This window comes from Strix uralensis, chromosome 4, assembly GCF_047716275.1.
Source record: "Strix uralensis isolate ZFMK-TIS-50842 chromosome 4, bStrUra1, whole genome shotgun sequence".
Taxonomy (NCBI): Eukaryota; Metazoa; Chordata; class Aves; order Strigiformes; family Strigidae; genus Strix; species Strix uralensis.
The window spans coordinates 66,849,927-66,876,649 of NC_133975.1; the positions used below are offsets into that span (position 1 = coordinate 66,849,927).

Sequence of the window (26,723 nt, forward strand, 5' to 3'; positions counted from 1 at the left end):
AAGAGGGGAGGGACTGAGTAGGTGTTTTGAGAGGAAAGGTTTATTTTTCCTTCAAATTATGGGCATATTTTTTAGCTCAGTATACGTTAAAAAAAGAAAATTCCAAACAGTTTACAGAAGATCTTTTAGCAGTAGTTAACTCTGAACTGTAGTAAAGCAGGTACCATTTCACCAAAAAAAGTTTGCGTTTAGGGGGTTTTTTTTAAATTTTTTTTTTCCCAAGTCACCACTGTCCATCTGAATTTCAATCACACATACAGATCAGTCACTGATCTAAAATCTTTCTCTCTGATGTTCTTCAGAAGTACTTACAGCTTTTCTAGAGCCTTTCAACTCAACCAGGTAAATGTCTGGTCTCACTTCAACGGGGATTATTCGGGTGATTAGCAAGGATGTATCCAGAACTGAGAAGTGAAACCGAACTGCTTTCTTCTGCTACGCTCGTGGTCCTTGTGCTCTTTTGGCTACTGCTGAGATGGTTTAAGAGAAAGAAACCAAATGAAATGCTGGCTGACCAGTTGCCATGGAAAAGAAAGCTAAGGGCTTGCACAAACAAACAGCACTGCTGGGCTGGGTTTAGCTGTTCTCCCGCAATAACAGGGTGGGGAGGGAAGTAGCAGAATTTTAGAAAATGAAAGTACCCAACATTGGTGCAAAATAAATTCTTCAGGCTACATCTATCACCCAAGTACCTACCGCCTGCCTTAGACAGTAATGTGCTTTGTTACAGATCTACTGCCTGTCCTGCCTTGGAGTTGGGAACATATGTGAAAGCAGAGCGTTGTAGGCAGAACTGTAATTACACCAGAACCTCCACCAGGACAGCAGCTTCACACCTTTCGGTGTTACTTGCAGTGTGACATCTTTACTCTGTGCTTAACTTCCTCACTGGTGCTGAGCTCCACCTTCCCTACCGAGTGGGACAGGAGGGGTGGGGAAGGTGGCAGGGCTTGAGCCCTGGGGTTGAATTCTGGGCTCTGTAATCGAGGGCACACAGACACATGTCCCGCCAAACTGTGGCCATGCCCTTCCCTTAAAAAAAGTACAGTAGTCAGAGTGCTGCTGGAGCAGGGATCTACTCTGAAGACCCAGGGTTGTGCCATTTCTTCCAGCTGTACTAGCTGGGCTAATAAAGCCATACTACCTCTGCCTGCAACACCTGCCTTCAGTGCTCTAACAGGTGCTCCCCCAAGGAGAACAAAGTCCTTCCTCCTTTCCTCTCCTGAAGGTGCAACAGCGTCAGCAGGACTGTGTCTGATCCAGGCGGGCCTCTGGTCTCAGCTGGCACCTCTGGATGCCACTTGACTGTAGTGTGGGTTTTTAAAAACACTAACCATTTTTCAGGAGAGAAGAAAAAATTAGTTTTCTCAATTCCAAGAAATAATGATTCTTTCTAAAATGGTTATTGCAATAAGGGTGAAATCCGAGCCCCACAAGAGGCAGGACACTCACTGCCTGCAACACGTTGCACTCTTTCCAGAAATGCTAGTTTGATGTGTACTGAGAGTATAATGAATGCACCACACAGCAAGTTTTATTAAATGCTCCACTAAAAACATCTTTTGGACAGCAGGATAGGGATCTAGAATGTATCTGGGGAGAAAAGAGTGCCACTATGTGAAACACTGGCTGTCCTTACAGAGCATACTTCTGTAGCAAAGCCAGACCTGCTCAGCTGAACCTGAAACGGGCAGAAAAGGGAGGAGTGATAGTTAAGGTGAAGTTCCTTATTGCTTTATTGCGCCTGTTTTTAGATGGAAGGAGACAAAGCCATACAAAAGGGCTCGTAACCACAGCCAGGCTTGGAGGATATTACGGACTTAAAAGGTTTCAAACAGCTTAAAGGATTATTTTGGAAGTGCAGTATCTAGGTGAATCCAGCAGGTAAGCTCTGTGTGTACCTGCTAAAAGCCAACCTGAAACCACTCCACCAGACAAAATAAACTTGACTTTAAAAACCTGCCTCTGACTCTTAGGTCACCATCCTGGTCCTGCCGCAGCAGCTTTATGGTGAAGCCAGCAGGAAGAGGCGTGGGCCCTTGGCCAGCAAGGAGGCAGCTGCCTCATCAGGGCTGCATCAGTGGGGCAGCAGCCTCTGTCTCTCCTGCGATCCCCGCTGTGGTGCCATGGCTGCTCTGGAGGAGGGAGCGAAAACAGCATCTGTTGTGCTCCTCTCTGGGGAGGCAGGGCCGTGCCCCAGTGGCATGGAGGGATTTTCCCCATCCCCTTCCATTCCTGGCAAATCCCATTCATGCTAGATCCCAGCAGAAATGGGCCTCAGCTTCAATGGCTCCTGGCAGTGTCTGTCCTGGCTCAGTGCTGTTTTCCCTGTGCCTGCCGAAACAAAAGGTTAGGCCTTCTCCTAAAAACAGCATGGGTGGGAAAGGTAAGATTGTCTTTCCATCCTGCCTCTCAGTCTTCAGTCCTCCCAAGATCTGTCCTTACAGCTTCTCACCCTTCATGGGCAGTCTGAGGCCAAAAGGCAACATTTCAGCCTCAGGAGTTAGCTTTAAATGGCCAGGCCCTAACATAAAGACAGCAACTGCACACTCAGACCGTGGTAACAACTGTCCTTTCCATGTGAAAAAGAAACAGTGTTTAATCTAAACCACTGAAACACAACAGTGTATCTAAGCAAGTTATTAGAACAAACAAAAGCCAGCCCCCACTCAGAGCACCATGCTCCTATAACACGAAGGGACAACTGCAAAGCGAGGTCTAAGTATATGCACAGCAGAAGCAAGGCTTCACAGTGCAGTCTGGCTTCTGAAGAACTAACTGGGGAAGCAAAGGAAAGGAGGTGGATCTCCAGCTCTTCTCTGCAATAACATCAGTCCTACAAAAGGTTTGTCTACTCCACCCTCTAGCTGCAAATAACGGAGCACAAGGGCAGGGGGAGAATTCCTTCACCCGGAAAAACCAGGTGAATTTAAACCTCCTTCCATCAGCACTAAGAAAGTTTGTTACGGCTCATTTTAAGAGGCGGGCAGCAGGAATGAGAACGGGTCCCACCGCACCCATGAACCCTGCTGCTACTTCCAAGCAGGGCAAGGAGCTTCCGACACAAATGTATTGGCCTTTACTCCTCTCCCTCGAAGGCGTACCTATGTCATCTTAGTAACACAAGTGAGAAATGCAGCGCAGTAAAATTAATTAAGCAGTGAGGTTGCTATTCCTTAGTTACATAAAATTAAAAGCAAAAATGAGACACTACAGTGGCTGAAAGTAAAAAAAGTCCCTGTGGGCTGGAAAGCAGAAGTTCCCCTTTGGTGTGGAGGTACTTTCGCATAGACCGCATTGCCTTCTGCCACTCACTGCCTCTGTGTGTGGCCAGCTCTTTTGTTTTGTCGCCACAAATCCACCCTTGCAGAACTTAACCCCCGGGGTGGAAGAGCGCACTAGCCTAGTATGACAGCTTTAATTAGGGAAAATTAACCCAAGCCCAGCAACAGCAGATTCTGTTTTCACACAGCAGCGGGAGGTTGCTCTGAGACAGACCTAACAACCGTCCTCAGGACTGAAGGACAATCCACCTCCTCCGGCTGGAGCTTTTCCCCCCTCTATTTTTTTCAAGGGGAGGCCAGATCAGAGCAAGGCCTGACCTACCGATCTGGTTGCCTGTCCCGCACCAAAGGTTAGCAGCTGTGTGTTGCCACTGGGCCCAGGCGCCTGACTGAGCCGCAGCCTGACTCCCTGCATGCTGCTGCGGGTGCCCAGGACCCCCTGCTGCTGCGGGGAGCCCATGTTACCTGCCCCCCCTCCCACACCAGCCATCGCAGACTGAGCCCACGCAGGTGCCTGAGAGCTTTTCTCTGGACTGGCGCCCGTGCAGACACTGGCAGGAGGCGCCACTTGGCTCGCCCGCAGCAGGAAGCCAGCAGGCAGCTGCATGAAGCATGAGGGATTTCAGAACTGGTTTGCTACGCAGGAAACACCCACGGAGCACAGGCAGGACCCTCGCAAAAGGGCCCGACAGAGTTTTACTGAGTGTGAAGGGACACGGTGCTGCTTCTGCTCTGCTTCAGAGTAACTTTTATGAACTGCCCTGCACACTCACAGACGTTTGCTCACAGCTATCTCTTCGTCTACCTTGTGCCTGGGACCGACAGTGACGTGTAAAAGCTCCTGCAGAGCGCAAGCTCAGCCACTCCTCCCTCTCCATCCTGCTTAGTCCTGCTTGGCACCTCCATAAAGTAACAGAAGAGGTTTCCACAGCTCTTTTCCTGTCTTCCACCTCAGGAGCACACAAACACCCCTGTCCCTCAGGAGGCCAGTGGGAGCAACAGACAGGATGGTGCCCATGAGGAGCCCTGCAAGTATCAGCTTGAAATGGGATACTTGAGGAACACAATGGGCCCACCGGATGTGCAAACCTATCCAAGCTATTCCAAACCCACGTGTGAGCAACAGACCTGTACCTTCTTTTCCAAGCGGAAGACATGATGCTAATTCCCACCTATTTCAGTGCACAACAGCATGTGTAAACCCATCAGGTTTGTTTCAGCATGAACACAAATAAGCCACCTTGAAGGAACTACGGAGCTAACGGAATGCGTTTGGGACACAAATGGGGAAGCAGAGGGATGTCACCTTCTCTCTCTTCCTTGTATAAAGCAGGGGTACATTGCATTGACCTGCTTCCTGCTACTGATTGCTTGATTCCTTATCAAGAAATATCTTGTCTGTCACTTGCTCTTGTCGATGAACCTGCTCTCAGCAAACAGGAAGCTTCTGTGAAGGATTCCTGACAGGTATTTTAAATAACACGACACGAGGCCAGTCAACACACTGGGACCACAGGTGACTATACGGAATAATGGCAGCACCACGCTCACCGTGTCTGTTATTTTACCACTCTGAAGTGAGCAACTGCAGAGGTCAGTAATTCTGCCCAAGGGAGGGAACACAGTGCCCCATACAAAACACACAGACCGGAGGCCTCCAGCATCTGCAATGGTTAATATCTTATTTGTCCGATTTCCAAATCAGTGCCCCAAACGCCATTTCTTAGGCATTCTGCCAGAAAGCTGCCTGTGAGGCCTCAGTGATGGTGAGAGGCACACAAAGCTGCTGTTGTGCTTCCCACTGACCAACAGCCGAATTGCCTTGTTACCGTCCCTGACCCGGCAACACTGCCACGGGGCCCACTGCATGCTCGCTGCCTGAGATAGGAAGGCCTGAGGCGCTAACCCAGGCTCCAGAGTGCGACCACAGTATAAATCACCTCTAACAATACCTTGAGGCTTTTGGAAAATGCAGTCTAAAAAAAATATTATCTGTGAACTCAAACATGACTCAATTTTATTGCTGCCTAATCTAGGAAAAACACCTTACCTGGTAATTTTTTTTCTTTAATGTCTGCTGTCCCAGGCAGAGATGTTTTGCTCTTTCCCCTATTTGTGTCTGCCCAGTCCCGCTGTGGGCTCCTTGGGGAGCAAGCAGGTGACCTCTATCAGGACTGGGAGCCTTCTGAAAAGAGCAGCTGTCGACATCACAGCCAAATCGGTCCCTCCTCGGGTCTCATGATGGCTTGTTTTATGCCAGAGCGACCCCCAGCTGACACCCACTGGGTTGCTTCTCACTTGTAGCAGTTGGGAATTAGAGGTGCTCTCCTGATACCTTTCAGAAGTGGCGTTTTGCCTATGGTTTGGTGGTGCAGCAAAGAGCTCAAGCAGCACAGCCTCTGCCATCTGCACCGTAACATGCACAAACACTGGGCAGAGAGATTACTGCTCAGCACACCAGAAGAGCTGGATGCATTAACCTCAGTGTTTTACAAAACTGGTAAGTAGGTCTCTGATTCTCCCGCAGGATAAAACAGGCACCAGAAGGTTAAAAGATTGACCCAAGGTCACATGTGGTGAGACAGTGGAAAAACTGGAAATAAACTGAGGTCTCCTGATTCTTCAAGAGGTACAGAGAACAAATGAGAAGACAGAAAGAAAGGGCCAGAACAGGCAAGAAAGGAGAAATGATAGAAGTGATATTCTGTTTCTATAAAAATGTACCTTGGCTTACACACCTCTCTGCTGCAAAGTTACTTGGTAACGTGCAAAAATCAACCTCTGACCAGTCTTTACTGCTTGATTTCTCAAGCCTTAATCACATGAAAACTTCTGAATGTCATCTGCATATTGTATAACCCAAGGGGAGGGGGGGGAAAAAAAAAAAAGAGAAAAAAGAAAAAAAGAAAAAGACCAAATACACTCAAAAGCACTAGGAGGGTTCCAGACTGAGCCCACCTATTTTTTCAGGCTGAAAAGCCCTTGTGAGATCTGGCTTTGAGATGTTGTAAATACCCAGAGCCAGTGGCCTACATTTAAAGGAGGGAAACTAAAAGAATTATGTCAGTAGGAAATGGGAGTTTTCAGACAAAAAGTAAAAACGAAACAGAAAAATCATATACATTAAATTACCAGGACCAAAGTCCCCGACAGATTCTGCATCCTGTACTAAAAATGTAGCAATTACGAGTTTCTTTCTTCCTTTCAAAGATCTCAACTCTGACACATATTTAGAAACTGAATTTGTTCCGCTTTTAAACATTAGAATCAAAAATGTCTCCTAAAGAGCCAAAACTGAAAGTTTACTCCTGAAAAATAGTTATGGTCTACCTCCAATCTGATCATTAGATTTTTGTAGACGCACTCACATTTTCTCATTTGCAAACCAGATGACTTCATTAAAACCCGTTCTGTAGTCAGTCTACCTTTGTTTGTAGCAAGGAATGGAAAGTTACACAGGTTTTGAGGTGCCAGGTCTGATACACAGAAGGATGCCGATTTCCTGACTGTCATGGGAAATAAACAACCATTTCACACAAGTGAGGTTTTAGGCTACTGCAGCTGTTTTCAGAAGGCGGTAGATGTTACGGAATATGACCATCTTCCAGATATTACAGAAAATAGGGTAATTCACACTGAACGTCCGTGACTGCAACATTGCCAAAATGAACACTGCAGAAGTGGAGGAACGTGACAGTTTGAAAAGTTGGGTGTCACAAACTGTAGGAATAGAGAGAAATACGTGACTACAGATACAGGGTTTTCAGCTGCACCGTGGCGTTGCAAGTCAGGATTTCCCCAGAGCAAGCAGACAGCTGTGTTTATGTTCTCTTTTTAAATCTGACCTTCGTACATTTTACACATACGTGCACAAAGATTTCAATCCAATTTAATGATTATTTACTGCTAGAAAACATTTAATAGTATGGCATTCTAGCTGATAAAGTCAATGTCTGAACTGACACGTAGGAGAATAAAAAGGTTACAAAGACAACAGTTTTGGGGGTGGAAATTCCGGAGTAGAAATCCTAGGGGACAAGCGGAGAGGGCCAGGAAACACTCCTAAGCATGGACCTCAGCAACACTGTCAAAGCACAGGGGAGGAGCCAGGGGAAGAGATCCTTCATCATCATAACATAATTGCACACTAAAAGAACAAGCCTGGTATTCGTCCAGGCCAGACCTGAGACTCTGCTATTGAGCACAAACTTTACGCTGGCTTTAGCCATCAGGCTGTCTCCATACTCAATCCTACTTCGACTTTTCACAGCAGGCAACAGAGCTGCCTCCCCAGTTTCACACTCGGCAGACCGCCAAAAGCCCCATTAACTTCCCTGAGTATTTACCACTGAGGACAACGCTTCTCAAGGTGCTGCAAACTTCAACTGCAGTGACATTAAGACCCCCTCAAGGTCCCTGGCAGCAGGACAACTGCTCTTCACCACAGACAGCGCTGAGGTTAGTCCTTCTGCTGCAGCCGCAACTCGAAGGTGGCACAGGTGGGGAACCTCATCTTCAAAGGGTGACAACACAATCCTGCAAGGCAGGGATTGCTAGGAAGACTGTCTAATGCAGATGGTGGTTTCTGAGCCACCAAAATTGACTTCACCAAGGCAAAAACGCAAGCGCCTTGTCCCTGTGAAATCTTCACGCAAGAATCTGGTTTGGTTACACTCTCTTGAGTCCCCAACCTATCTTGTTATACTGTAATCCTATCTCCCTACATTATAATCACTAAACTCAGGAATACTGCCAGCATGGAATAACAGGCTGGTTTACCATAAACCAGGGTCTTAAATTGTACATGCCCAAAGAATGCCACAGCTACAATATACTCAACACCTCTGACAACCAGGTCACTTATTTGGAAACCTAAATGTGGATTAACAAAACTAATACTGTGCCCCTTAAAAAGGTCTTTGTTCCTTGTTGTGGTTTAACCCCACAGCAACAGCAGTTTCTTGTTCACCAGAGAGAAGAAACAAAACACCACACTGATTAGCTTTGACAACAGCTGACATACTTGTGTGAACATTTTATATGAACGCAGAACAGCAAGACTGAATCTAAGCCCATTATTGTGGTTATTTCTGCCCAACCCAGAGACAAAATACCAGAAACTCTACAACTGTCCTCACATTTCACATTTTGTTTTAAACAAAACTTGGTGGAGTTCACAGGCATTTTTGAGTGTGCGTACTAGACAGGCGCCTCCTCCACAAGGAGCACAAACGCAATTCAGGCTGGGTAAGGCTGTGAGTGACCTGGACCAACCTCCCAGCTGGCCCTGCTGCAAAACTTGAGCAGGAGGTTGGACTACAGACCCCCTGGGGTCCCTTCCACCCTGAATTTTCCTCCAGTCCTATGAGAACATTCCTCACTGGAACAGGCCAGTGCCTGGCTCTGCTTCCCCTGACACAAGCTTGCACCCTGCTCCATAAATAGTCCTATTGCAGTCAGTGGGGTTCTTCCTGAAGTAGACAGTGCCTGACCATGGCACATCTTCATCTGGCTTCAGCTGATACAGCTACAGCCTACCCTGCAGAACCAGGGAAGAATCTGGCTCAGCATGGGAAAAGGTGGCAAAGTCAGGCTTTCGCTGTGAATATGCTGTTTCAGGGAGAGGCCTGAGCTAAGCTAGCGGTGACAGTTCATGTGAGAGTGGAAAGCAACTGGCATTTCAATGCTGTTATTAGTGAACTCAGTCCAAGAAAATGAAGCTGCTTTTAAGAACTGTTGCAGAGTTGGTGCCCACTAGAAATGTGCACTAATTATCCACACAATTTGTAAAATTAATTTAATTAAGACAATATACATACATGCTTTCACAAGCAACAGCAAAGTTCTAACAGTGTATGCTGTACAGTGTGTTCTGTGGCCCTGACTGCAGGTATGTCCCTCAAATAAAAAAGTAATCACTTATTTCAGAGGCTAATTTCCCAGGTCTCAAGCAGAAAGTAACTTCTCATGCAACAGCTTCAGTTGTTCACATCAAAATACACCAGAGGATACTCTCATGCCTTTACTAAGATGAATGATGTGAAGAAGAGACATTACCTGATTGGGCTGAATTTTCGGCACATGTGCTTTCCACATTTGAGCTTCCCTAGAGATTGCCGTCTCCAGAAGGAGAGACAACCTCTGGCTCTCCAGGGGTCCTGAAAACTTCATGGTAACCCTTGGATCCACCTGCCACCCAGCTGGATACAGCTACCTGCAAAACCAAAGACAGCCTGGTGAAATACTGAGCCGTCCCTGTCCGGTAAACTGAGCAAAAGAAAACACAAAGGTGACTAAAGCTGCAAGAAAGAACAGGCTCATCTGTAACAGACAGTGATCGGGTCCTTGCCAAACCTACGCGAGGAAACCCAAACCAGTCAGCTCAGATTCAGATGAAGCTGGGCCAAAATCGTCCACAGGTCTCCAACACCTATGTGGGCTGGAGAGTCCTGCCACTTGGAGGTTTTCTGCCTCTCTGTTAGGCTGGCAATCAGGTAAGACCTCTCCCTCTTCAGCAGCACTAGAACGTAGGGGTGTTTTGGGAAAAATACTTGAGAAGAGGGAGGAACTGTACGGCAAATATAAAGGGGGTTTCAGTAAGTTGGTTGCCCTGGCCCAAAGCTTGCTGAAGTTAAAACCAGTCTACCTGTGACTTCAAGGGAAATTAAGACTGACATTCAAATGTTTTTCAAATATCCCAACATCGGAGTCTGGTTTGTGCCAGCCTTAGCCCAGTACTCTCAGCAGCAACAGGAAGTTCTGTGCAAAACAGAGGAACGCTTGTTTGAGAATTTAAATGATTTACAAGCTGAAGCCTGACAAAAAGATCAATGTTTTCCCTCTCTGCACAGTATGGTTTGTAGCTTCTCACAGAAGCTGTGACCTGTTACATGTGCAATGCAAATGTACCAGGGAGTTCAGGAAGGTTCCTCTCAGGTCTAATCACTCTGAAAATACGTTAGACCCACAAAACTTGAGGGCACATCTCTAAGTTTAGAGATTTAGTAAATGTGTTTTAAAGGAGGAAAAAAGCGGCGAACCCAATGACAGCCTTTGCAAAGCATGAATTGACTACAGGCCACGTAAGTGACAGAGAAAATTTCTGCAAGGCCTACTGTATTCAGAAACACCTGCTTCCACTGGCAGAAGCGATTATAAATATCATGCAATTTAAAGCAAAACACTTTGCTACACAAAAAAGAGAAAAAAGGGGGTTATGGCCCTAGTGCAGCCTCACTCAGCGGTAACAGTGTGTTAAGAAACTTGTAAATTTGAAATGAAAAACAAAGCAGAGGCAAGATTTTTAAATTTATTTTAAAGACAACAGATTCCACCACCTGCTTTCAAATGTAGAAGATGATCTGATTGAAAAGGTTATTCAAGTTGTTCTGCTACTGCCTACCATTACTCTGGCCGCAAATTTCTTGACAGTATTAAATCACTTAGGCAAAACAATTCAACCCTGAAGGGTAAATCCATGGGAAAGTTATTTAAACTTTCAATTCCTTCTGTGAGCTCTTGTGAAATCTGCAACAGGTGGATACTGGCCAAACGCTAACCAGGCTATTTTATAAGGACCAGTTTGTTAACACAACAGTTTATGCTGTATTTACAGGAAATAAGGCAACATGCTGAATCAGAGAAAATAAACAAAATTCACAATAAAAACAATCAGTTTATTATAAATAATAACAGCAGCAGCTCTGAAGAAATGAAGATTCAGAGTGCTTTCACAGAATTAAGGGAAACTGTAGAAGAAATATTTTTCTTTATCAATTTACAGGAGTTTTTAATGGTTAATCACACAGAACCTGCACAAGGCATAAAACCGCACTCAAGTCCCACTTATAGCCAAGCAGGTTTTAAGTGGCAAATAAACGTCAAGCCTCTCAGTGCTGAACAGAAACCCCTTTTATATTAGATTTTTATAAAACAAATGCTTCTCCATGAACAAAGGAGAGGCTGTACTGGCTTGGCATACCCCTACACAAGGTTTCCAGCCCGTCACTGTAATGACCCAAGGTGACTGGGGCCACGTACAGATTTTCCGGCTGGAGGGAACACCCTGGATCCAGGATTGCTGAACAGACTCAAAATCACTTCCCATCAGCCCCCAAATGTCTGAGTATCACTGTGGGCTGAAAAATCCCTATTAAAGGTTCCTCACTTGAGGGAGACTCTGCTTGGGAAGAGGTGAAACTATGTTCCTCTAAACAGAACCGTGACTTGAACCACGGCTTATTGATGTACATTTCCTCATTTTTGCATTTCTTTTTTAAACCCCGAGGTGATCCTGATGACACTCCTACCACCGTAAATGGGGCTGCCTGTGAAGCTGAAGGGGAAAGAGGGATGCACATTTACAGCCTCCCCCCCTCAGCTCATTCCCTTGGGGGCTTCATTAGCATCTCATTATCCTCCCATCAGGCACTACAGGTTTCCGTGTGGGCTGGGCTGGTTCCCCAAGGCCGGATCACCCACTATTTCCAGAGCCATCAGCGCTTCCAAAGGAGGTGTAAAGCCCTGGGAAATGAGGACAGCAGCGATGAGGGCTGCACCCCCGCACTGATGGAAGAAAGCAGCCAAACTGCAGACGCGGGTATGCGGGGGGGGGACAGACAGGGCTTGAGCTGGGGGACCCCACATCAGGGAGTGTAGCCTTCCCACCTTGCAACTCAGGAGCCCCAGAAAAGGCGTTTCTCCAGGCCTGTGCAGAGCAAAGGATGGGCGATTTGTTTTTTTTTTTTTTATTTAACTGAGCCTGCAGATTGTCAGTTGCTATGTACCAGGTAATGCTAACTGGGTAACATCCAACAGGGTATCAGCTACGGTCTCTCAAACCACACCTGGAGAAGACGGCGATTAAAAAGGCGTGCACGAGCGCTCGGCGTTGCACAAGGTGAAATATGTGCATGGAGAAAAACGGTGAGGTTAGGACCAGACCCAAAGCTTGGCCAAGCCAGTGGAGAGGCCAAAGCCGGGGGGACCAGTGCTGAGCACCAAGAGCTGGTAGACAGCGAGCTCCTCGCTGCATGCTTGTCAGAAATAAGCAGTAGCTATATTTAGCCTGACGATGTCTCCTAATATGAAATATTAATGGTCCTTTCTTGGTTTTGCAGGAAAGAGAGTAATTAGCCACCCCTCAAATCACTAGAGAAAACACATGAAAAATATCAGGCCAAAGTGAGCACCCTCAGGCACCGTTTTTTCCCTGTTGTGACTGACAAACATTCCCACCCCATTTACACCACAAATGGGTTTCACAGGTCTCTGGGCCCAGAAAAGATACTTTAGTTACCCTAATCCCTTTTTAGGTTGTCCCTGTACTGCCTCAACTGGTCAGTGGCCCCAGCAGAGAGCTCAGGGGTGTCCCTGGAGCACCCTTAAATACCAATGGCCCTGCAAGGGACATTTTTAGTGAGCAGTGATGGCAACTCTTCTTGAGTTGCCAAGATGAAGAGACAGGGAAAAATAACCTTTCTGAACTAGGGAGGTAATTTAATGAGGGCTGAGGCACAATAACCTTTATAAGGAAAAAAAGAAGAGGAATGACACGCTTGAAAGTTTCCCTTGGAGCAACAGTGGTGCACAGACTTTTCCAGCACCGAGAGCACGCCAGGCAATTTGCCAACCACCCTGAGGGCTGAAATGAGTTTGCATCTAAATTTACATAGCTCTTAATCAGATAAATGCACGCCATTTTAAAAAAAATGCCAGCATGCTCTACATGTATGCAGTGCTTCACAAAACACAAGGGAGCCACTGCAGAGAGACGATGAGAGACGGGATGGCCGGCACAGCCTCCCGAAATCCAGCACATGGAAGTCAGGTGAAGACCGGGGAGGGACCGGGCTCTCTTCTCTCTGCTCAGATCAAGATGACAAAACCTAAGCATTGCAGAAAAGCAATGTCTAGACTCCCATCAGCAGTAAAGACACTGAGCCCAAAAGGCACGGCTGGAGGAACTGCTGAAGCTGTGACAGTCACCATAAACTAACTCACCCTAGCTTTCTGCTTTTCTGTTTCCCTGATTTAAAATTAAACATTAGCTCCAGGGTGGTGGTGGGATTTTCTGTGGTCACTTCGGGAGTTTTTAAACCACTGGTCGAACAGTTCCTCAAGTTTCTTAATCTCCACCGGAAGGTCAACTGGCTGCACTGAAATCCCTTAAAGAACAGTTGAAAAGTTAGTAAAGGAGAAGTGAGCCAAGTCAACACATTGTCTTTGTTTTGACATCTCCTGTGAGCAAGGTCACAAGCTGCAGGTTGAATCTTGCTCTGAAATTAGAGAGTCAAAACTTTGGTGTGAGGTTTTCACCTGTGAGAGGCATTAAAAATCACCTGCTTATCCATTAAAAATACCCTGACTTGGTTCATAAAATTTAACTCATCTCATAAAGACCTCTCTTTTTGATCCAAGTTTATAGCTAACTTTACTTAAAGAGGGACTTTCAGTTTCCCTAGAGAAGTTTTAGGCTGCTAAGTGCTGCAGGCTACAGTTTTCCACAGCAGTTTCATGTTTGCAGTAATTGAGGCAGACAGCTACCTAGCCAGAAACACTTTTTGGTTTGGGGGGGGTGTGCATTTGTGTAGGGTGCACAATAATCGATTTATTTTTTTTTTAGGCTTCCTAATCACTTTCACCGACAACAAAACATCCCTCCTGCAGACAAAAGATGCCGTTACAGGAACGTATTATCCACTGGCAGAACAAGCTCATAACACAGTTACTGCTTCTCCCCTGCCTCCCGTTGCAGTTCAGCTGTGCCAATACAACTGCACTGTAAATAGGACCACTGAAATCATTCAGGGCAGTAGTAAAAACCTCTTCTGTTTTGGTTGTGGGTTGTTTTTTTAGTGTGGTTTTTTTTAAATATAGATAATTTCATAAACAATTAACAAGATTTCTAGGACTAGAGACAGCCTAAAAACTACTTTCTTTATTTTGCACATAAATCCATAGGTATTCTGGACAAGTTGGGTAATTCCAGTAGAGCTTAACCACCACACACATTTCTGCAGACCTTGTAAGTATTTTCAGCGACCAGCAGTCAAATCTGCTTCAGCTTTAGCAAGCAATAATACAATCTCAGAGATGACCTGAAAACAGACTTTTCTGGGCGGGGGAGGAAGGCAAAGCAGAAGGAAGAGAGGAAGGAGACTGAATTCCTCTGAGCTCCAGCCAGCCATCTGTGATTTCAAATGATCAAAACGTAGTTTGCACTGCTAGAAGAAATCGTCTAACTGCAAGTTGTGATTAGAAATTTCAAAGCTGTGGGCGGTGGGGGGGGGGGGAAGGGAGGGGGATGGATGGATGTTAATTTTAGCATCTGGGGCTTTCTCTTAGCTTAACTCTTTCCTCACCCCATGCCAGTAAAGCAGTCTGGAAATTTATGCCAGACAGAGGTAAGTGCTTAAAGTGTTGCTTACATGTGAGAAGAAAAAAGCAGCAGGCATAAACTACTTTTACAATTTTACATGATTTCTGTGCCACATAACAGTTCTAAGAGGACTGTGTTTCTGTGGTTTAGAGAGTAAAATTTCCCATGAATGCCTCGCTACTGGAAATCAATGCCTAGCTTTCCATCTTTTCAACTTGCCAAAGCACAACCTGATGTGATAGCGGTAAGGAGAGGACCTGGTGGGTTACAATCAACTGTTTTGAGCTGGAGAAAGTAAATCATGTTGTAGCCTGGTTAGTAGAAATAGCTTGACAGACTTGTGAGACAATGTATGATCTTTTTAGTTAAATGACTGGGAAAAATATGTTTGGGAATATAGTTTCAAATTTCAACATCTAAATAAGTGAGTGGATTTGAAGCAACAAACTGACTTCTATGGAATGAATACTAATACACATTAAAATGTGTTCCCCCATAAGAAATGTGTTAGTATCAAACATAAATATGCCATATTGCACCTTTAACAAGCAGTGTATTTGACTTGTGTAAAAGCCAGCCAACAGACCCAAATTCAGAAAAAGGTAATTTTATTCAGGCTGGGAGATAAAGAGGGCCCTTGCCATTTGTCTATGACTCACCCAGGGCTAACTCCCACAACCTGCTACAAAGGCAAGTCTGTGACATATTTTGGCAGCATCGTTCAGGCAGGCTCGTGTACATCACACACTCGCCACTTCTTTTCCTCCAACCAGATTTTTCCTGGGAGTGCAAACAAAGTTGACCTCATTTTAGGGCTGGTTTTCTGAAGAATTTTTCCAAACATTTTAAAGAAACCTGGCAGTTAAAAACATGGGCCTGCAATTGCAAAAAGAGAAGGCAGAGCAATGTTTTGATGGGAGGGAAGGGAGGCGTTTTTAAGTTTGTTTTGAAACAGAGAAATCCCAGGGCCTATTTAGCAACTACGGAGGAGGAGCAGGAGCCCTCTGGAGAGGGCTGCATCAAGACCAGCAGCAGTACACTCTTCCCACAACCATCTTCTGTTTCTATTCTGTTCAAAAAGGAAAGCTCAGATGGAATTTGTCACAGCTCTTTTAGATTTGTAGAGCAGTGTTGTAGAAAACATAAACATCTTCGGTTCTTCATGGTATTCCCTAAGGGTTGCAAAAAAAATCATCAAAGAAAACGGGTAATAAATTCAGGGGGAAAAAAAATGCCTGGATGAGGGCATTTTTAAATAGGAGAGAGGGTGCCACAGAGCCACTGGTGACAGTGATGGTATAAAGCTGCTGTCTGATGGGTGTCACTCAGGGGGTTTCTGCAGGTACAACCTGAGCCATTCTTTCTTTTTCTACTGCAGCCACCGCTTTGTAAAATCTATGCCTGCTGCCCTGCCTTTTGTCTCCTACAGCCAGGGCCCATAAACCAGACTAGTTCTAAGAAATCTCTGCCATACTTCATTCCCCAAGCCTCATGATTGACACTAGGGTTTTGCTATTTAAGGGAAGCTTAAACAGTATTTTCCAAAGTAGGGACTTCTAAAAAACAAGGTAGAAGATGAACTCCTGACTGAACTTTCAGACAATGTCACCATTCTTCCCTCCTGGCAAGACAGGCACGCTTCCAGACCCATGCCTGCCCTACCCCCTTTTCTAATGGCTCCGGTTGGAAATGCCAGAGGAGGTTTACATTTCCTTTTTGTCTCGGCAACTGCCAGGATGAGTCCGTCCAAGCAGCATTTGCCCAGAAAGGCCTTTGGTCAGCAACAGCTTAAATTTTCCACGCCACAGCTCATGAGTGATGCAAACAAGCTGTTTCAATCACAGCTCCTTTCCCTTCTGAGGCAGTATGTGGCAACATACCAAGTAAACTGTGGATAAAAGTTAAACTCAGAATCCAGCCCTAGGAGACCAGCTGCATAACGTATGCGTTTGATGCAAAGAGGAGATGAAGCTCAATATACTTTAATGAGTTCTGCTTTGAGATTTTGGTTTATTTGAACCTAAAAATCAAAGGAAAAGTTATTAACTGATGGAGGGTGTTTGCTTGCATGGATTAAATTAAGCAAAAACAAAACCCTTGCAAACCAAAACCCCTCTATGCCATTTTACGAACACTTGCAAAAGAAATGCTTACATTTTATACTCTTTCAACACTGTGGGCTCACCATTGGGCTGCTGATATGCATGCAAGATGCCTCCTGAAGATGTAAACTCCTCACAACTTTTATTAAAATCATCCAAGGGACTCAGGCTAACATTTCAGCAGGAATGGGCCCCACTATCATTCAGCACACAGATCTCAATGCTCAGAAACAGCCATGCTGCCAGGTCAGGAATGTGAGTCTTTATTGTGTGCACTGGGATATCACATCAAGGGCGGACAGCCCTCGTATGGGACAACTGGTGATCATGTGCTGAAAAGATGGTGTTACCTCCTTGTTCAGAACTGAAGCATGAGACAGGTATAAAGCAGCTATAAAAGAGTGCCGAAACAATACCTATTATTTTAATGCTGTTTCCAACATAAATGACAGGTAAATCCAAGAGAGCATCAGCTGAACCCTGTACCAAACTGTCTGTAGAACATCAGCAAACGCACAAGCAGAGCTCCCAGAGGCAGCCAACCAAGGTTTGCGCAGCAGTCGCTGGGTTTTGCTTTGGCACCTTCTGGACCTTTTGGGGACAAGGTCCATGATCACTGGGGTGGGGAACACCTGAGAACCCTTGGAGAAACTTGAAAGTGCTGCTGTTGCTAAGTAAGGAGAAGGTAAGGGGAGTCACAAGGTAATGGGCCTGAGAAAGCTCTGACAACTTCTAAGGAGCATGATCAGCTGCCCTTGACCTAGGGTGCAGCTGCCTGCTAATTAGGGAGGGTCAAGCACCCTTTTAGCCAATGCTTGGGTGAGGTCTATATAACAGCCAGGCCCAAAGCACCACCACTGAATGCAGAAGTTTATGTAAAAGTTTGTTGTGAAGGGGGATGGGGGACTCAGCTTGATCTGTTCCAGTGGAAACAGACTCAGATATGGTGGTGATACACTACAGGGCAGTTCCCCCAGCAGATGTTGGAGCTGCTGCCCCTGCTTGGGTAGAGGTTTTGATGCAGGTAGGGCTTTGGATGATGGGCACAGCCCTCCAAGCCCCAGGCTGCAGGGGGTGCCTAGCGCCTCTCTCTGAGGCTGGGCGAGATGGCCCTCTGTCCTACAGGAGGTATGTTGTTGTAGAGGAGCTGTGGTGCCAAGTGAAGGAGCTATAGGAGGAAGCAAGAAGGCTGCGCAGTATTAGAGAAGGTTATGGGAGACAGACAGAATCTTCTCTGGGACTCAGCAGCTTGAAGAGCCTCAGCCCCCCATCTGCAGTAGAGGAGCAGGCGGTCTCCACCCCCACCATCAAGGTAAGTGAAACTTCTAGAGAAGGGGAAGGATAGAAGTGGGTGACTTCTGGTACTAAAAGAAAAATTACTGCTGCACCTAAAGGCTTATAACTACAAAATAGGTTCACCACACTTATTAAGAGGAACCAGATGTGCCTGTAAGCAAAAGATATGGGCCACCAGACTCTAAACCACACAGGATCTCTATGAAGGTGTGTTTGTAATGGGTGATTCCTTGCTGCAGGGGACAGAGGTACCCACCTACCAATCTGACCTATCATCTAGAGAGGTTTGCTGCCTGCTGGGGGCCTGGATCTGGGATGCTGTGGAGGGACTGCCTGGGCTTATCTAACCTTCTGACGGCTACCCCAGCTGTTCTTCCATGTGGGCATCAGTGATACCATCAGGGGTAACCTGGAGAGTGTCAAGTGACTATGAAGATCTGGGGGTGGCAGTCAAAGGCTTGGGGTCCCTGGTGATGTTCTCCTCAGTGCAGGTCAATAGTTAGCTGCAGAACTGGTGCTGGTGACAGGGTTTTGGGTTCTGTGACCACAGGATCCTGCCTGTGGAGCAGCATCTGCTTGGGAGAGCAGGGATCCACCTCACCTCACTGGTGTATCTGCCAGTAGGATGGCTGACCTTGTAAGGAGGGCTTCAAACTAGATATGGTAGGGCAGGGATAGAGCTACCAAGAGCCCTGTGAGAGTGATGGACAGGGTTGATAAGCAAAGGGCCTGCTTTGATATGACAGGAAGGTATCACAAAATCAACAAAAAATGAGGCTTAAGCAGGGCCACTTCCAGCATTTGTATGTAAGCAAGGATGCACCTATGAGGTACCACTACAGAGAAATCCCCCCAGACCCCTTCTGGGAAATAAGCATGTTGGGGTGCTTCTCTGAAGTACATGTATGCTTATGAACACAGTGTGGGCAATAAACATGGTGAGAGAGACCTGTGTGCAGTTGAAAGCTTACAGTCCTGTTGGGATCACAGAGACATGGTGGGGTGGCTCCGATGACTTGCAACACTTGGGAGTGTTGCAATGGAGGGATACAGGCTCTATAGGAAAGACGTGCTGGAATACGTGGAGATTTGCCTGGGGATGGATGAGGAGCCAGCCAAGAGTTTATGGGTGAGGATTAAAGAGAAAACAGATAAGGGTGACACTGTAGTGGGTGGAAAAACAAGTGGATGAGGCCTTCCACAGAGAGCTGTAAGCAGCCTCATGTTTGCAGACCCTGGTCCTCATGGGGGACTCCAACCACGCTGACATATGCAGGAGGGATAACACAGCAGAGCATAAGCAATCCAGGAGGTTCCTGGAGTGCACTGACACCTTCCTGACCCAAGTGACAGAGAAAATGAAGGAGAGGAGTTCTGCTGGACCTCATACTCTCCTACAAGCAGGGGCTGCTTGGGGATGTGAAGGTCAAAGGCTGCCTTGGCTGCAGTGACCATGGGATAGTGGAGTTCAGGATCCCAAGGGCAAAGAGGGAAGGTCAGAAGCATGCTCACAACCCTGGACTTCAGGTGAACAGGCTTTGGACTCTTCAAATATCTGCTTAGAAGTGTCCTATGGGGCAAGGCCCTGAAGGGAAGAGGAGCTCAAAAAAGCTGCTTAGTATTCAAGGGTCACCTCCTCGAAGCTCACGGGTTCCATCCCAACAAATACCAAGTCAGGCAAAAGTGCCAGGAGGCCTGTGTGGATAAATAAGGAGCTCTTGGCAAAGTTCAAACACAAAAAGTAAGCATTACAGAGGGTAGAAGCAAGGATGGGTAACCTGGGAGGAACACAGAAACACTGAGCAGCTGGGGGTGAGGTTACAAAAGCCGAAGCCTAGCTGAAATTGTACCTGGCAAGGGATGTCAAAGACAAGAGGGACTTGAATAAGTACACAGGTAACAAAAGGAAGAGCAGGGAAAACCTGGGCACACTATGAAAGTAGACAGTGAGGTGGATTGAAAACTGGCTGAATGACTGTGTCCGGTGTGTGGTGATCAGTGGCAGAAAGTCTAGCTGGAGGTGGTGACAAGTGGTGTACCCCAGGGATCAATACTGGGTCCAGTCCTGTTCAACATCTTCATTAATGATCTGGATGATGGGCCAGAGAGTACTCTCAGCAAGTTTGCAGGTGACACCAAATGAGGAGTGGCTGATATGCCAGATGGTCATGTTGCCATCCAGAGGGACTTTGACATGCTAGAGAAATGGGGTGACAGGCACCTCATGAAGGCTAAGTGCAAAGTCCTGCACCTGGAGATAAACAACCCCAGGCACCAGTAGATGCTAGGGGGTGTCTGGCTGGAAAGCAGCTTTGCAGAAAAAGGCCCTGGGGATCCCAGTTGACACCAAGCTGACCATGAGCCAGCAGTGTGGCCTTGTGGCACAGAAAGCTAATGGTATCTGGGGTTGCATGAGGAGGAGTGTTGCCAGCAGACTGAGGGAGGTGATCCTTCCTTTACTCAGCACTGCTGAGGCCACACCCAAGTGCTGTGTCCAGTTCAGGGCTCCCCAGAACAAGACAGCCGTGGACATACTGGAGAGAGTCCAGTAAAGAACCACTAATATGATGGACTGGAGCATCTCTGCTATGAGGAAAGGCTGAGAGAGCTGGGACTGTTCAGCTTGGAAAAAGAAGATTTGGGGGTGGGGTGGATCTTGCTAACATATATAAATACTTGAAGGGAGAGTGCAAAGAAGATGGACCCAGGCTTTTTTCAGTGGTGCCCAGTGATAGGACCAGAGGCAAGGGGCACAAACTGAAACACAGGATGTTCCCTCTCAACATCAGGAACAATTCTTTACTGGGAGGGTGACAGAGCATTAGCACAGGTTGCCCAGAGAGGCTGTGGAGTCTCCATTATTGGAGATATTGAAAAGGCATCTGGACGTGCTACAGGACAAATGGTTTTAGGTGGCCCTGCTTGAGACGGGGGGTTGGACAAGATGACCTTCAGAGGTCCCTTCCAGCCTCACTTTATGATCTTAAGGGCTTTAGGCTCAAGCCAGCACAGTTGTGAGGCCTCAGCTGTATGCCCAGAGCACCTCATTTGTTCTTCAGGCAGCAAATGCTGAAAGCAGAGCAGGAAGGCTATAAAAGAAAAAGGCAAACCAAACCTGGCATTATGTAATGTCTCATTGCTAGTCTCCTAAAAGCAACACATGCAGAGTATGATTCACTTCTCCCATCACCAATAGAACCTGTTATAAATCAACAGTAACTTGAAGGAAGTCACTCTGAGGAAAATCAAGCTCAGAAAGTATGAGTGAGCAGTAATTTTATAAAATAGGGCCAGAGGCTTTCAAGCTCATAAAAGCTAACTCTCTACAAGCAAGGGCCAACAGGCATTCAGAATCTAAAGCATCACGCACCACCTCTTGAGTAATATAATCCCCTGAAACCAAATAAATACAATGCCTCTATGGGCAAAAACACAGAAACAGGATTCAGCAGTAGTTCTTTTTGTCTTTCGGCAGTAGTCAGTTATTAACATAAATGAACAGCAACAAAACCAAACAAGTTTATACTCAGTTCGACACCCTCATCCAAAAAAGCATGTAACTACAATGGCTTGGTTCCTCTTCACAACAACAAAAGAGAATTTTATCTGAAAGCATAAATGCTCACCAAGGCCAATATTTTGCTTTGCAGATTCAGATTGGCTTCAGGGTAAATTATTAGTGATTACAGCTAATATCAGGATACAGTGTGAGGCACTAAAGAGAGATAATTATGAGGAAATAAGGAATTATCTGCTGTTGAAACAATAGATCAATTATGAGGTACAGCACAGTAGCTGCCGAGCAGCATTCTTAGGCTCTGAGGGTACTGTCTCCTCTCTCTCATTAAGCAAAGAGAACCCACAGTTATAATGCTTAATTATCCTCTAGGAGCTCAAGCTTGCTGACTAATTAGCCTCTTGTTGAGACAATACAGAAAAGGACCTAATTCCAATTGTCTTCAAAAATGGTATGGCACAGGCACAGTCCTGGCTCTTCCCTATGTACTCATCTCTCCTGTCCAACTGGTATGAATGTAACAGCCTTGATATCTCTAGTTCTGGACAACCGGAAAACAACAGTCCTCAGCCTGAAAGAAAATAAACCGGGGAAGGAAACTTTGGCGGGGGGGGGGGGGGGGGGTACTGATAAAGAGAGAACACTGTCTGAGACAGTATGTAATGGCAGTCAGAGTGCTGACGCTTCCACAAAGTGTGTTGTGCAAAGTCCTCCTTTGCTCCTATCAATGCAGGCGCTGGCACATTTGCAGTGCTTTCATAAATGGAGACTAAGTTGCGTTTGATGGTTGTGTTATTACAGCAGTTGCATCCTTAAAGGAAGCAGTTAGGAGCAGTTAAACCCTAAGATTTACAGTCAAAATTGTTAGGAAGGTAAAGGTTGAAGTTTTTGGGACCCAAGTTCTTGTCTAACTGTAGTCAAGAGCTATCCCAGCCAAGAAACAGGATCTCCTGTATACAGCAAAATACCACCAAAAAGGCACAAAAGCCTCTGGCAAATGGGTTTATCCAGCACCTCCCATCATCCTGGTGAAGAAAATGTTTGATGTCTGGGCTGATGAGCAAAATAGAGTATCTGCAGTAACATGTTACTCATGAGTGAGCTTTTAGATGAGTTTATTGCATAGCAAGTGCAAATACCCATTAAGGTTAATAAATCAGTGTTGATAATTTTTGCAGTTAGCAAACACACAGGAAGGGAAAATTTCAGACCATGTCTGCTTCATATTGAGGCGGAAGACACCTGAGATTTTCCTTCCATCTGAATGACTTCACCTTGCTTTTTTGGCATTTGAAAACAGCTGCTATTGTGCTGAATTCTCAAAGAAACTACTCTATTCTCAGCAAACCAGAATCCCCCTTGAAATCTACCTCCTCAATGGCCAGCCTGGTTTTCCTGCTGCTTCATCAGAGTGTCCTGGTGACAAGTACCTGTGTTTGTACCTTCTCTAGCCCCACTGAAAGTCATGGGAGAGAAGGAAAACAGACACAATTTGTTCCTCGTCAGGTTAGCTCGACGCCCATTTTACATCCTGCAGGAGAGGACCTTCAGATCCCACAACTGTTCCACTCAACTGGAGACATGTCTTCTCTTTTACTCACATTTTGCTCCCTGCTTGGGCAACAGAATCCTAAGGGTTATCATTTGGCGGTCAAAATACGATGTCTTCTTTTCCTGAATCCACTGGTCCTGCCCAGCCTTTTAAAAATCTATCCCTGGCAGGTTATGGAGCAGTGTGAAGTAAACTGCAGATTGTGTATCTACCCATTCTACCATCCTGTTTAGATGGACAATTTCTATCAGCATGACAGCGGCACCAAATCTTACTTCTAAGAAGTGCCATGTAAAAACACAAAGATTAAACCTGTGGATATATGTGCTCCCAAAAAGCCAGTTCAGCATCAGGTCAAGGTTAATTACCGCTTTAACCAGCGCATTGCTGCAGGTGTGCAAAGGAAAGCATCTTGCACAGGCCCTGGGGGAAGGCATGTTCCACCACATGAACACCACTCATGTTCTCATTTCTGTGGCCTGCACCAGGTACACTAAGAAGCAGCTGAGCACAGAAAAGTTGAGAAGGGAAAATGTATGAGAGTGTAATTACAGGGGAGATGCTCAAAGCTATAAAAAGCTAAACACCTAGGTCCACCTACTGATGTGAGAAGTTTATCCCAGGGCAATGACACAAGCAAAGGTAGTGGCGCTGAACAGCCTCACACTTGGACTGAAGCCTATTTAAATTGATAAATGTCTGTAAATATTACTTTTAACAAATAATCTGGAAATAGGAAAATAACACATTTTAGAAAGTAAATGTTGATTGCATCGAAGTATTAATATGACAGACAGAGCTCTGGATACTGCATGCCCTGGAAAACACAGGTCCCAACACCCGACTTGTCCGTTCCCTCGGCCAGAGTTTGTGCCAGCCCTCTAGCATGCAGGAATACAGAACACTGAGCTACAACCAGTTCCCTAAAACTACACCTGAGCTGAACTCCCCTTTACCACCTGGTTGTGCAGGAGTCCAGAAGGGAAGGCTGCACTGCCAGCCTGAACAAGCCATGCAGCTGGCCCGACTGCAGTCCTTGATAGCCCCAGGAGGGGACAAGTGGCAAAGGCCAGGGCACGTGGCAGGGCCGACAATGGGGGTCTCATTGCCCTGGGGGGCCAAGGCTGCTCTCTCTGAGTAGCTCACACCCAGCAAACCTCAGGCTCTGCTGAGGTATGTCAGTGTCCTCAACTGCATCCAGAAAAGGCCACCGAAGGCCAGACCAGAGCAGAAACACCCCACAGGAGCACTGCTCTGCTCACCACTGGCTCTCATCCACACCGGCTGCAGCCCTGTGACACCCCAAACATGAAGCTGTGGGAAAGGCCGGTCTCAGCAGGCATCCCCGAGCAGGATCTTTTGTGAAGAGGGCCCCGATAGAGCAAAGCTCTTATCATGCAATGACAGAAGCAATCTCAGAGTATTTTTAAATAAGGATCCAGAGCAAACAAAGCACAGGACTCAATAATAATACAGAACAGGCACAGTAAAAGGAGCACCTAGGATCAGTTCTGTCATATCAAGCTATACACAAGCTCTAAATAGGGGTGAAGGATAATTATATGTATACCATGTGAAAGTTCAATTCCTGCTGGGGAGAAGCCAAAAGATCAGCTTTCCGCATCCCACGCCAAGGTCTGTGCAGGCACAGATGAGAGCGAGCCGTCCCCCAGTTACACGAGCCAGCCAAACTACTTCAAAAACAAAACTGAATCATTTGCAAGGTTCCAAAATCAAACCCTCAAGACAAGGAAAAGATGTTGTGATTTGCTTTTTGAGAGACAAACTCCTACCCAGCCTCACCTTGCAAAACCTGGGTTCCATATGCACCCCCCAGCAGTAGTCAGCCCCAGTCAGGGGGTAGCCCCACGGGAGGGGGGGCCACAGCCACATCTGCCACCCCTGTGGGGAAAAGGTGAGAGATGCTCCAGAAAGGAGAGCTTCACAACAATTGTTGCTCAATTTTAAACATCTAGTTAATAAAAAAAATCTCACCCTTCTGTCTTTAAAAGGGGCTGCGCCATGTACAGGCTGTTGCAGCACACCACAGAAAGAATGTTTGAGGAGCACACAAAGGCTGATGCAGAAAAGCACTTTTAAATTCAGGCTCAAAAGGGTCTGCCTTCTAACTCCCTCATTTTTAAGAGTGGGAAATGCGGGATTGCTCCTTTTTCCCTCCTTCACAGGGTCAAAAGGGGAGGATAAGGGAACAGGTTTTCCTGTGCTCGATGGATGAGTTTCCAGGAGGATTTTTTGCAAGTCTGGTTTTCCACCACCTGCATGAAATAATTGACAGTAACTTCACTCCTTTAAGTTCACCCCTTTGGAGATAGATTTACAGAACGCAACGCCACTCTTCTTTCAAGGAAACTTCTTCCATCGCAGATGGGAGAGCAAAGAAGGAAGGGAGGAGAGCACAGCCCATCTCTGCAAACGAAGTACACGAAGACAAGAGAACAAAAAACAAATTACGTGCGCCACGAAGAGCTGCCCGCCCAGTGCTGTGACAAGAAGTCACACCTGGGGCACAGATGTGCTGCTTAGACCCCAACCGGCCCCTGGCCCGGGGGTGGTAACGGGACACAGGAGGGGGGCCAACCGGGCACCGACGGGACAGGGGGGCAGAGGGCACGGCGCGCACCGCGCACACGCGCCGGCGTTGCACACCCACGCGCGCAGAGAAGCGCTGCACAGCGCCCGGCAGCGCTGCACACACGACACTTGGCACACGCACACAATGCACCGCTCGCAGGATGCGCGGCGGGAGCGCGCGCTTTGCACACCCCCGTGCAAGACACGCGCGCTCCGCACACGCGCTACCTACCGGCGCTGTGCACGCACTGCATTGCACACGCGTTCACCGCTCGCCCCCCCGGCGCCTTGCACACCCGATCCCGTCGCGGGGACCCCCCCGTTCCCGCCCCGCGGCTCACCTCCCCTGCGCGGCGGCGGGGTGCCCGGCGGGGCCCGGCCATCAGCACCCCATGGCGGGGCGACGGCGGCGGGGCTCCTCCGCGGCGCTTCAGCACCGTGCGGGCCCCATGTCGGGGGCGGCGGCGGCGGCGGCGGCCGGCGGGCTCATGTCGCCATAGCCGGTGCGAGGCCGCGGCGATGGGGACGGGGAGGGAGGGGAGGGAAAGGCGGGCCGCCGCCGCCGCCGCGCGGGGAGGGGGGGGGGGGGGTAAAATAAAATAAAATAAAAATTAAAAGGGGGGGGGGGGGGAGCGAGAGGCAGCCCGCAGCCAGCCGCTTCCCGGGGGGAGCAGGGGAGGGAAAGAAGAAGGGCCGGCGGGGCGGCCTCCCCTCAGCCCATCCCCGCCTCCCGCGCGGCAGGGGCGGGGCGGGGCGGTGCGCGCGGCGGCCGTTGGCGTTCAGCACCGCCGCGGGGGGGACAACGCCGCGCGGGGGGCGCCGGCTGCAGTGGGAGGCGGCGGGGTTCGCTGCCGCGGAGCCACAGCTCTGTTCGGTTCCCGCCCGAACAACTGTCCGCCGCCGCTCGCGGGCACACGCTTCGCCGCTCGCTCCGGTGCGGGAGGCGGCGCGAGGAGGCTGTGAAGGGGGGGGGCGGGGGAACGGGACGGAGGGGACGGGA

At 47.4% G+C, this 26,723-nt stretch overlaps 1 protein-coding gene across 1 annotated transcript in view; it reads right to left on the reverse strand.

The window, feature by feature from the left end:
* Positions 1 to 26,274, reverse strand: part of CCNI (cyclin I) — a 34,290-nt gene extending 8,016 nt beyond the window's left edge. Inside the window, exons 1-2 of the mRNA XM_074867080.1 lie at positions 26,065 to 26,274; positions 9,342 to 9,498 (exon numbers count right to left, since the gene is read on the reverse strand). Of these exons, the coding sequence (XP_074723181.1) occupies positions 9,342 to 9,455 (114 nt within the window). The 5' untranslated portion in view covers positions 9,456 to 9,498; positions 26,065 to 26,274. The remainder of the gene's footprint in view (positions 1 to 9,341; positions 9,499 to 26,064) is intronic.
* Positions 26,275 to 26,723: the final 449 nt, after the last annotated feature.